The sequence below is a fragment of the Ctenocephalides felis genome, unplaced genomic scaffold (genome assembly GCF_003426905.1).
Source record: "Ctenocephalides felis isolate EL2017-DRISC unplaced genomic scaffold, ASM342690v1 CF-g0.4_SCAFFOLD_03571, whole genome shotgun sequence".
In the NCBI taxonomy this organism is placed as follows: domain Eukaryota; kingdom Metazoa; phylum Arthropoda; class Insecta; order Siphonaptera; family Pulicidae; genus Ctenocephalides; species Ctenocephalides felis.
In genome coordinates this window covers 14376482-14389020 of record NW_020539725.1, presented here as the reverse complement: position 1 = coordinate 14389020, position 12539 = coordinate 14376482, and the positions used below count along the sequence as shown (strand labels likewise).

At 32.4% G+C, this 12539-nt stretch overlaps 1 protein-coding gene across 1 annotated transcript; it reads right to left on the bottom strand.

The window, feature by feature from the left end:
• Positions 1 to 6124: 6124 nt before the first annotated feature.
• On the bottom strand, positions 6125 to 8596 carry LOC113385665 (corticosteroid 11-beta-dehydrogenase isozyme 2). Its single transcript, XM_026623511.1, has 4 exons — positions 8284 to 8596; positions 7950 to 8150; positions 7378 to 7482; positions 6125 to 6513 (listed from the first exon to the last, which is right to left on the bottom strand). The coding sequence occupies exons 1-4, from the start codon at positions 8582 to 8584 to the stop codon at positions 6125 to 6127; spliced, it is 996 nt and encodes a 331-aa protein (XP_026479296.1). The 5' UTR covers positions 8585 to 8596.
• Between the last annotated feature and the right edge of the window lie 3943 nt (positions 8597 to 12539).

Here is a 12539-nt window from a genome sequence, read left to right as displayed (position 1 = left end):
ATAAGATATAATGGTATCTTTATAAAATGAATGTATAGTTTCTTCGTGATCATTATGATTTTGCTTATCATGTTTTCCATTTGACGTATCTTCATATTTTTCTCCACTCCTACCTTTTTCATCGCCATAGTTACAATTTCTTCCTTTATCAGTATCGACATTTTCTTTGTTTTCACCAACTCTAGTTAATGCTGTTTCTTTGAAATTAAGGGAATATGGTTTCACAGATGTATCTATGTCTGTTCGTACACTCAATTCAGAAGTAGATATGTCATCTTCTGGTTTCAAAGTTCGTGAGCTTGAATTTTGTGTTATAGTACTGGCAGCTGATTTTTTATGAGTAGCAAGTAATGGAAAAATTGTATCAATAGAACAATCGGAACATTTTCTTGATAGCATTTCATAATCATCAGTATCCTGCGGCAAAGGAGGATATTCAATAAAATCTTCAGCTTTCTCCAATGAATAATAATAGCACCAACGATCGTTACAGCGTGTTGGACAACATTTCGATGTGAGACTATCGCAAGAAAAATCGCACCCTGCATATAAAATAATATTTAATTTCTCACGTCAATATTACAAACAGAAACCAAGGCTTAAAATTCGTTATATTTCATAGTAGAATGCACAGGTATTAAAATAATAAAGCAGTGCGAATTAAGTTATTTCTATTTTTGTTAGAATTTTTTTCACTCATATTTATATAAATTTTTATTTATATTTATATTTTTTTATTATATTCATATTTATGCTTATAATGATAATAAAAATTTGAATTTAATAATAAAAATTAAAAATGAAATGGTTAATGAATGCGGTCTTTACAATTTTGTATATGATAATGCACACTTACCCAAACATTGCATCGATGGCGAACTTGTCCAATTGCAATCCATATATGGATTACAAGGTGATTTACAAGGCGCTGAACGGGGGCAGAAATTTTTCATAACATCATGATACGGGGGTAAACTTTTAAAAGGTGGAGTTGGTGGCGGTGAATTATGCAAACATGAACGTTTGTTCGGACTAGCGCTGCCATTACCTGTGGTATTCAAATGAGCATTGCATTTGTCACATTGAATGTTAGTCCCGCGTGGTGACAAGTATTGACTAGTGGTTTGAGAGCTTTTTTCGCATAACTCGAATGAACTGCGTTTGAAACATGTTGAACTAGCTGAACTCAAACAGTTGCGCACATCAGTGCAAGAAGCTGTCCAATTTGGGTCGAGATAAGGATTTGCTCCATTTGGCGGTGATTTACAGCCGGTAGAAGGACGGTCCAGACGATCGCAACAGTTAGCACAGCATTGTAAAAAGGGACAGGGAAGGGTAAAGTTTGGACCAGGCTTGTTATTATTAATAGACTTGTAGCGTTTTCTATTGTAATCACATGAAAAATCAAATTTGGGACCACGAAATTCGCGAACACATGTTGGTTTGTTAGAAATTGAGTTTTTTAAACTTAAATCAAAAGTCGGATCAGGTTTGGTTGTGCATATAGACGTGAATGACGAACAAGGCCGCTTACGCCTTAAATCATAGCACGTACTCATATCACAAATGCTCGGTACGCAAGGAATAGTCAACATGTCAAAATTGACTTTGCTGAGTGGACTGGCTGTTGGAGGTCGAATGCTGGGAGAAGCGTACTGTGATACCGGAATAGGTAAAACTGTTATTGGTGTTGAAAGTGGCGATAATTTAGCTAACCATATCTTAGAAGAAACCACTTTTGGCTGATTCCAAGATCTAGAGGCTGACTGTATTGGCGGTGGTTGAACATTAGAAGGTTTTGGCGTAAAAGTGCGAGGACTGGTAGGTTGAGAAGGGCAAGGGCTACTGTCCTTTTGTGTTTGTTTGGGCGGAGAAGAAGGTTGTATAGCTGTCGGCTTCGGAGTAGATGGTATAACTGGTGTTTTTGATGGGCTTCCTGGTTCCGTGGAATCACATTGTCTTGGTATAGTTGGCGACGTTCCCGCAGAGAATCGCCTCGGGCTTACACATTGTGATAGACCTTGATCTTGATTGTATTGATCCGGATTCATGTACGTACCTACAATAGCAGAAGATAATTTGGCTTTTATTATATCGTCAAATCTCATTAAAGCTCTCGGTATATTGGTACACGGCAGCCGTCTTATATCTAACGGTTCACATATCCCTGTGTTTGAATAGAGAATACTACTAGCTCGAGTTATTGAATTATTACATTCATCGCAATGGATATTATCGCACGTTAATTTGACTTCCGGCATCCGTCCCAAAATGAGAGATGAAAGTTTTGATTTGACGATATCATCAAATTTTCTACATCTAGTTGCACAGCCTACATATGGTAAACGTAAATCAGGTAAATTAAGATGATTTGCTCTTTTTATTCTTCTAGTTGAACAATAAGGTGTGTCTATATCGCACATATCAGGAAAACGCCCTACTATAAGATTTGATAGCTTTGTTTTAATCATATCATCAAAATTTATAAGTTTTTGTTGGAAAGATGCACAAGGCATATCAATATCTTTCATATATCTTGGAAGAGGACTACTAGAACACTCACATCTTTCCTGGCTTCTTTTGCAGTTTGGAGAACAGAAGTTATCTTGGCCACCAGTACTACGCGAGTTAGGTAAGATCGTCGGAGCAAAAATATCTTTAGAAAGTTGCGATCTCAGCATGTCTTCAAAATTTGCCAATTTATTCGAGATGCTGCCTGCACATTGAGCTAAAATTCCTGCTCTTGCTTTCTTTTTTTGCAAAACTTCTTGCACCTGCTTCTCTAAAAAATCATCTGAAATATCATCATCAGAAGTATCAGAAGATTTTTCTGACAAATTATAACTACTATTTTTTGCTTTTCTCAATGGAGCCACTTCGCCCGTTGAAAATAACGAGTTCAAATTTGGAAATCGAAATCTATCAGATGGATTTTTTTGAGCTTTTGGTTTTCTTTTGTCAGTGCCTCCACGCAATGCCATATATTCACTACTAATTATCTTGTCTGTGAAACTAGAAGGACTGGCTGTTTTTAAGTTGCTAGATTTATTGGTCTTTCTAGGATTCAATAGCAGCAAGTCATGGATACTCAGAGGTTTTGGTATAACATGATCAGATATCTCAATTTTAGGTATTGGTGGATGTTTATTCAAGTTAAAAACGCGCCCGGTTTGTGGTGAAATGTATTTTTTTGAAGTAGATATTTGAGCATATTTACTTTTGCTCATTTCTGTAGACATTCCCCATACGTCTTGAACGACATAATCTTTTTTAAAAGCTTTGAATTCATCTGACGAGCTCTTTTTACTGTTACTTTTACTGTTACTTTTCAAACGTTGTATTGACTTTTTAGGACCTTTAAGTACTTCCTTATTATCCTCCTCTTCGCTTATTATAGCGTTATTTGATGATTCAGTTTCCACCACATCTGTCGAACTGGATACAACAGGGCTTGTTGTCATGAGTTCCTCAGACTCACTTTCAAACTGTCTATCACTGCCTGCTCCAAATCGCTTGCTCTGATTTTCGTTCATCTGATTTCTACTTTCTTTTGCTTTGTGCAAACAAAAACTTTCATCTCTTTTCGCCAAGAGCATCTTCAGTATGTTTTCCGTAATTTCCATTTGCTTAGAATGGAGATTCTCTGGCGTGGGACACTGTGATGCAGATATCTTTGTGCGACAATCGCAGTGTTTCGATGTTGTTGGAGGCGACTTGTTGGTGGCGCATGGGGATTTCAACATGGTTTGAGATTGACGACCTTTTTGACTGCAGCACGGATGGATAACTCGGCTGAAGCATTTCTGACCTAATCGGCATCTCTTACAAGCTATACACAGTGTCGGCTTTTCAAACGAAGACTTCTTCTTATTCAGCTGTAAAGAAATTGATGTACATGCTTACATATACACGTGTAATAATTCATAATGCATAATTGTGAGAATATTATCTTAAATGATATATCACAAAATGTACATATAAATACATACGCAGCAAAGTATAATTATTCACAAGTATCCTTAATAAATAAAATAATATACTGATATGAAATAATGTTAGTTTCAATAGAATAAATTAAAATGTGAATGTCTTACATCAATATCTTCATCCACTTTCTGTCCGCACGTAGGACATTGGTGCGGACATTTACATCCTTTAGGAGAGCAGCAATCGCACAATAGTCCGTCCAGAGACAATCCAGTGGTGCTGGTCAAAGCGATTTTCGGTAACCATTTTTCTCTTTCCGCCTGTCTTATAGGTTTCAGAATGTGATCAACTGACACTACCGAAGCGCAAGGGGTATCGTATAAACTTTGAACTCTTTGTCTGGAATGCTCGTTTCTTATCGCAGGGGTATAAGGATACCCAATGCTTTTCTTATGCCTAGTATATATATTTTCGGGTGAAGCAAATTTGGTTGGAGGAGGATAAGTTCGATTGCAGTTGCATCTTCCGCTTTGATAACAATTGCGGCATCTCGGTTTAGAATCCATCAGCAAGTGATTTGTGCTTATATTTCATAACGATCAGTAGATGATGGTCGCTTTGCGTGAGTATATTGGATGTCATATCGACATAAGCCATTTAAATGGTTTGAGAAGCATAACAAGGTGCGTGCATATTTTATATATATTTATTTCTTTAGGTTTTAATTTTTTAATTGATTTAATTTTTGGCAGGAATTATTAGCTAAACGGTGCTGATAATCATGTTGAAACTTGTTTCCTATAAAAATATAAAATGAAATTAACTAAACTTTAATAACAAGAATTTTATTAATATAACATATTAAATTGTTCTATTGTAAGAAACGATCAAAAATCTAGTTGCAATAAACTCTTAAAGTAATATTTACTTCTTTGTTTTCAAATACATTCACACTTCAACTATCGATACGTTAATTTATTGTAATTAGTTTTTCATATATAATTACTCACAATTAATTAAAAAATAAATTTTAATATTGCATCAAAATCTGACATTTGTAAACTTTTTCTACTCACTTTTGATCAAAATTGTTGGGATAAAATTATAGTAACATTATGTTATTTTGCGAATTGTATACTTTTACAAAAATAATTAAACTGATATAATTTTGTTGATTATGATACTTAAAAAAGAAATTTACACTATATTACTGTCAAAATTGTAGCTAGCGATTATTTTAACAAAAATCGTTGATGGCTTTGATTTTTTTGACACTTATGGATGTATGGGTATGAATTTTTGATTATTTTTTTTTTAAGTAATTTGGAAAGAGCACGAGCCAGGCCTAGGCTGCCAGACGAGAAACAGTCTGAAAACATTATTCTTGGCGATATCGGATATAATTAGGTAGTTAAGTAAGATATACTATATTATCAAGATCTAAATTATCCCTTCTAGATGATGAAAGTATCTACCTCATGATGTAGAATCTATAAGTTAAATCTCGAGATTGGCTTGAAACCTGAACTGACTAATGTATGTTTATAATTTAACCATTTTTTATAGGCCTGTAATATTTTATTTGAATAATTATGTTAATTTTAGTTAAAAAAACAAAAAATAGACAAAGAAGCGGCTAATTACCCCGATTACCAAATAATATCTATCGTTTATTGTGTTTTTAAATTATCAATGTCGGTTCAAGAGTTTTGACTAATATGGATTGAAAATTTTGCATTTTCTGCTAATTATAAAGAAATTGCTTTGACGATAGTCGCGTAAACTGGTGAACTCGAGCCTTAAATTTTTGAAATCGGTGCAGTCGTTTTTGAGAAAACGTTGACGATATATTCAATAAACGGCTCACATACTTTTTCCACATTTGATCTTTATTTCAGCACGTCGACAAAACTACCAAATCGGTACTTCTCCTTCGGAAAGTTTAGTGCCTTTTTGTAACTGGAATATTTTTACTATTTTTTAGTATAATTCTTTGGAAAAATATTCCTTACAAGGATATAATACTTATTATGGCGGAACAAAATGAAATAATATCTACTAAAACAATAAATTGCTATGTAAATATTTTATTAAAATTACTTAAAATCATATGAAACTGTATTACATATGTAATTATATAAAATAAATGATAATGAATTTATCGTTAGTCATAACCGTACGTATAACTCAAATAAAACTACACTACAAAATTATATTTATTACGAAAATCGTTTGCTTGGCTGACTGGTATATATGTAGGGGTGTTCATGAATTTTACGACCAGGTAATCCCTGATCCAATACGGCGCCCATTGGAATATAGTATAGTATAAGGTATATCGCGGGGGTTCACATTTATAAACGGCTTTAGGATTCAAATCAAACATAGCTTTTTCACAAGTTGATATAATATTTCGGTCGTTCAAAGAACAAGCTGGTTTATCCCCAGATAAAACGCTCAGGTAGTTGTTGTATCTGTCGAAATAATCTCCATAGAAGGCCATCTGCTCTGCAGTCATCGCGCTCCTCATTTCGTTGGCCAACATATTTTGGCGAGCTGATATGTTGCTGCTCATTACAAAAGATCCTATTGGGAAGACAATGAATTCATTATAAGGAATCATCAATTGGAAAATTATTTTATCTTTTTTAGGTAATAATTGATTATTCGGCATCAATTGTTCTACATCATGTGGTCTGAATGAATTTCTTTTTCTATATCTTTTAAAAGATATAACAATAATTATTGTTACGCCAGAAAGTGAGTTTGAAAAAGGGGCCTCATTGGCATATTTTCAATGATATCTCTGCCAAAAGGTGAGATACAAAATTGATAATTGGTATATCGGATTTTTTTCAAGAAGACCTTCAAAGTGGCATCTAAATTATTTAAATTACAAGGTTGGGCCGATCATGTATGGCTATGCGCCCATACCCTTGTGCGTCGTGACTTTTATGTATGTTCTGGCTGTTTGCATATACTTTCTGAATAGCTAAAAAATTTGAGCCATTTGGGAGCAGGTTATGAAATTTTTTTTTGACATTTTCAAAAATTGAAGGGGTGATGACGCAACCGCGATATTCCTGCCAGAATGGCAATTTCTCAATGGACCGATAATAAAATATCATTTGAAAAATTTCTAGCTTTGTGAAAACAGGTTAGCCGAATAGTTTGCTAGCTGTAAGACTATTGGTAAAAAGCCGTATAATAAGAAGCTACCAAGCTTTGGCACATTTAAAAAGAACTTTAAAATTAAATAATAACTTTGGAATATGCACAATAAATATTACTAACTAAATGTGTGAGGCTTTGAGATTTTGGACATTTATGTTTTTGGACACACATATTTTTTCGTATATAATTCTTCGATATGTCAACTGTTGAAGCTTGACTGAATAATATATGGAATGATTTGGACTCAACAAATTAGCATATTTTTCACTATTTTACCTGGTATGAACGTCACCACTTTCACTCCATATGGCTTCAGTTCAACTCTTATTGCATCCATCCACCCTGCTAAGGCTTTCTTTGTTGCACCGTAAATGGATAAACCTGGAATATATATATATATATATATATATATAATAATAATAATAATAATAATAACAATAATTAAGTTTTTTGCTCGACGTTGAGACATGTCTTGAAAAAGAGGAGAGAGCAAAGTTGTACACTGGTAGATATATAAACATTTCTATGTATCTTTTATAAGGAATGGATTGCTTTTTCGAGATTAGAGTTGTCTTTCTTCAAGAACTGCTACAAAGATACTTTCACTTCATATTACAAAAAATAGATGCATATTCATAAACGAAAATAATTGCAAATAGACGTGGAAGCTTTTTGTAGCCAAACCTGAAAGAAAGGATATCTATCCTTGCGATGCCGATTAATTAGAGAAACGGATACATTTTACTTCAGATAATTTATCTTAAAATATTAAGGAGTTGTCCTAAAAATTAATATACTCGTACTTCGAAGGGTAAATCCTAAAAAATAAAATAGAACCCCGTATTCACCTGGTAAAGTTTCGATTCCACAATGGCTTGTTACTGTTACTATCCTGCCCTGGTCTTGTCGAATTAGTGGTAGCATACTATGAGTTAACATAACTGTTCCTAGAAAGTTTACAGAAATTTGATGTTGCATTATTGCCTCTGTCTGCCATTCAAATTCGCCAAAAGCCATCACGCCACTATTATTTACGAGGGCAGTCAGTTCTGAAATTTAATAGACTTTGCTTAAAATATTTTATTAACTGCTTTTTAATTTAAGTATTCCATTTTTATTCTGATCATTTGTAGATCTCGTGGTCTAACCAAATAGAAACAGAGTTGAACATTATATACTCACTTGAGCCCGGATTATTCTTAAGAACTTCTGTGACAAATCGTACAAGCTCTGCTATATCACTAGATTTAACAATATCCATTTCAATCAAATGGCAAACAGCTTGCCTATTCTTCTGCTCAAATATACTTTTTATTAAAAGCGCCCCTTCAGATCGAACATTCAGAAATGTAGCTATTATTGTTAAAGGCAGCATACTAAGATGTCGAACCATGGCGTGGCCTAAACCGGAATCGCACCCTGTTATAACTATGACATTGTTTCTGGACAGTTGCCTTTTATCTCTTGGAATTAGGATGTACATAAGACCAGCCCCTGTAGCAGCCATTGCAAACATCGATCTTCAAATAATAATGCTTTGTATTAAACTACAAATAATTGTGAAACTATATGTTACTAATTAGTTAGTACAAATTGTACTGTACTGTACAATTAAAACTATTTTCCTAAATTAACAAACTTTACAATCGGGTTTATATTGTTTGTATGTAAAATTGATTCTTCGTGATCGTGATTAGTATTAGTATGTTCTATACCAGGGCAGATAACCGGACCAGGCTCCTGGTCCTGGTCTGGTTTTGGGGTTTTGAGAAACGAATCAGGATTTGTCTAATAGAATTTAACAAGCAAAATTCATAAGATTCAAAGCGCGACAATATTTTTAAAGCTACAGGACGTATCAAAAAAATTAAATTTTTATTTTATATTTAAATTATTCCACAAATTTTAGGTAAAGGCAGATCTAGCCATTTCAGAGATAGAGTCAAAAGATAACCTCTCAAAGAAGGATTACTTCTTAATAAAATAAATTTATTTTATGAGTATTACATATATACTAACAATAATATTAAACCTAAACTAATATCGAGCGTAAATATTCTTTATATAAAATATTATAAAATAAATTAAAAATTTAAAACCCTTAAAAAAAGGAATCAAAGCACAAAACAAAAATGTTTGAGATCTAATAAAAATATAGTAGAGATTGTATAATATATTATTCTGGGTCAAATTTTCTATCCGGAAGGGGTCTGAACCAAGTTTTTCGGTCTTTTATTTTTGCAAAATTGGTAAATAATTCCTGAAAATGAAGGTGTCCTTATAGCCCCATACTAAATCCAACAACTAAGTTTAGTTTACGGTAAGTAAAATTATTTTTTTACAGAAATTATTATAAATATTTTCTTAAATCTAGTTTGGACATAATTGAACATCATGCACATTGATAATCAGCATGCACATAAAATAATATATGTATAATATATAATATATATTATATATTAATCAAATTCAGGTCCGGTTCTACCTTGAATGCGGTTTATGCGAAAAATGCGGGCGCACGCCTTAGGGGGCGCCAACACGAGATTCGTTTAAAAAATTTATATTATAGTTTTTTCAATACCATTCAAGAAATATGGTTATATGTTATATGGCTAAAAAAAATGGCATGTGCGGGCGCTGACCCTATTTGCTGACCCCAGGACTGTTCGGCCCTATTCAAATTATTATTGAAAACATAAACTTAATAGAACATAAATGATAGCTTAAACACTTTTTAATTCGATAATATAACTGAAATATCGCATAGAGTCTCAAAAACGTAAAGAACATAGCCAAGCCTTTCAATAGTCAGCAAATATGGTCTTTACGACCATATTAATGACTACAAATCGAATGCCTACTAATGCAACAACTTACACGCGTTGTTATATAAAAAAACATTATTTTTATTTACTTTTTAGTTCTATTTATAAATATTATATATGACTTTTATTATAGCTATAGTAAATAGATGTTGACTTGGTCTATCCACTACCGTGGACCCGCATTTTTATTTTGTGGACCCGGGATTTTTAACTTCCCGTAGGGTAAGTTATAGTAATCGCAAAAAAATCGAAAATGAAATTTTTTATATATTTTTACGTTTCAAAGGTTTTTGAACATTTTGGCATACCTTAGAAAAAATGAATGCGCGTATGTGTATGTGTGTGTGTCTGTATGTGTGTGTATGTGTTTGTGTGCGGATACAATTTCGGGAACACCGATCAACCGATTTGGATAATATAAAAAACATTCGATTCGTATTGATAATGAGACGTGTTGATTAGTTTTTGGCAAAGGCAAGTCTATCCGTTTCGAAGATACGGGGCAAAAAGTGCCAAAAACGGTAACTCAGTTTTTAAGAGAACGGAGCGTCCGATTTCAAAAAACTCGAACAAATAATTCAAAAAACGTTTTACTTGTATTGACAAGATAAAGAACTGATTAACTTTTTGAATAGGCAGGTCCAGCGGTTATGGACTCTCAATAAAAATAAGTTAAAAAATTGTCATTTGGCGGTCAAAAATGTTTATTGGACATATATACATCAAATTATCAGATATTTTATAGAGCTTTTAATAATGTGAACACATTTTGTGTAAATATTTTGGGGTTCCGTACCAAGATTTTTAATTACGGTACGGGAAGTTCCACCAATTTGCCTTAACACACGAAGCCATGTACCCCACTAGTTTTGTTTGTGAACCCTTGAAAATTGTTTTGGATCCCTAGGCTTCCAAACTTACATCAAAGTGTAACCACTTTGGGAATCACTGGCCTAGACCAAGATATTTTTGAACAAGTTTGGTACATTTAAATTGAATTGTTTAAATTTCAACAAATTCCAAATGATTTTTATATTAATTTAATATAAACATATCTACTTAGAGATAATGTGAAATGCATATGAAACACGAAATTATTTTCGATATCCATTTACATTGCGGCCTCTATCTAAACAGGATATTAACTATCAGAAAGACCAATAACCCCAAAAATAAACGAACTGTATACGTGAAGTTAGCCGATACGACTTTGATGTTTTGTTCGCTAGTTGCCATGAAGGACTCTAATTAGAATTGCTAAGACGCGAATTGTTCGATGTAATCTGATTTCGAGATTTTAATTTGATATGTATGATATGTATATATTCTCATGGAAATGTGTAAAGTCACATGTACGTACATATACATACGCATACATAGAGGTATGTATAAATCATATATGTATTCGTGTGTTTATGCGTATATTGCAGTCTCCAATATTCTCAAATGTTTGTACATGGACGAGATAAAGAATATACAGGTATAGGCATGCATTTGTAAAAGATATAAACCAAAAATGTGATAAAAAAATTATATAACCTCAAAAATAAAGTTTTAATCAATTTTCTATTTTGTTTCTGTCATAAGATATATTTTTGTATTAATTATATTTAGCTAACAATATTGTAATAAATGAACTTACCGCCAATAATATTCATTTTTTACTCTTGATATTGCTACGAATGCTCCAATCAATCCACAACCGAAAATGACATGGATTTCGTTAAGCAAATTTAAAATGGGCCGAGATAATTTAGTACCCATTATTTTAGTTATATATACACTCCTTTAAAAACTCAAAATTTCTAAAAAAAACTATTTTTTGCAGCGCCTTTAAGGTTAATTTAAAATAATTTATATTTTGATACTTTTGTTTCGCTAGCAACCAGTTTGTTCAACTAAACTCATCTCACATTCTGATTTAAATTAAGGACTGGTGTTTTCCGTAATTTATACGAGATCATCGTAATATATACAAACAAAAAGTTTTAAAACTATTCAAATTATATGTAAAAATTTTATTGAAAATTCAGTTCCTCGGAATTGTCAAAAATAGCATTCTACGATTTATGAAATATGAAATGTAGTAAGTTCAAAAGCAATATAATGATATTAGGTGCAGATCTGCAGCTGAAGATGCAGATGATCATCATGTGAATGGATATTATTATTTTTGGATTTTCATGTATATAAATGAGTAAATTTGTGCATGTCAACGAAAAATAAACTAATTCATTTGACAATTTTCATATTTACTACTAGTATTTTTATTACATGTTTAGTTTGAACTATTTCTGATAAGAAAAGATATTTTTTAATATTTAAATTTTATTTCAAATTTTAAATTTCAGACAACTATTATTGTTAAATAATAATTATTCAATAACAGTTTTAACAAAAAATTAAGAATGAACCTTAAAATCAGCCTAGTTGTATACCACCACTATACTGAAGTTTGCAGTAGGTACCATAGATGGCAAAGTTTATAATGACAAATAGATATACTATGAATATACTTCAAAAACTTTGCTGCATGATAGATATTCATTTTAAAGCTATAATTTATAAAAGTAATCGAATTCATAATTTATTTGAAAAATACAATCAAAATTA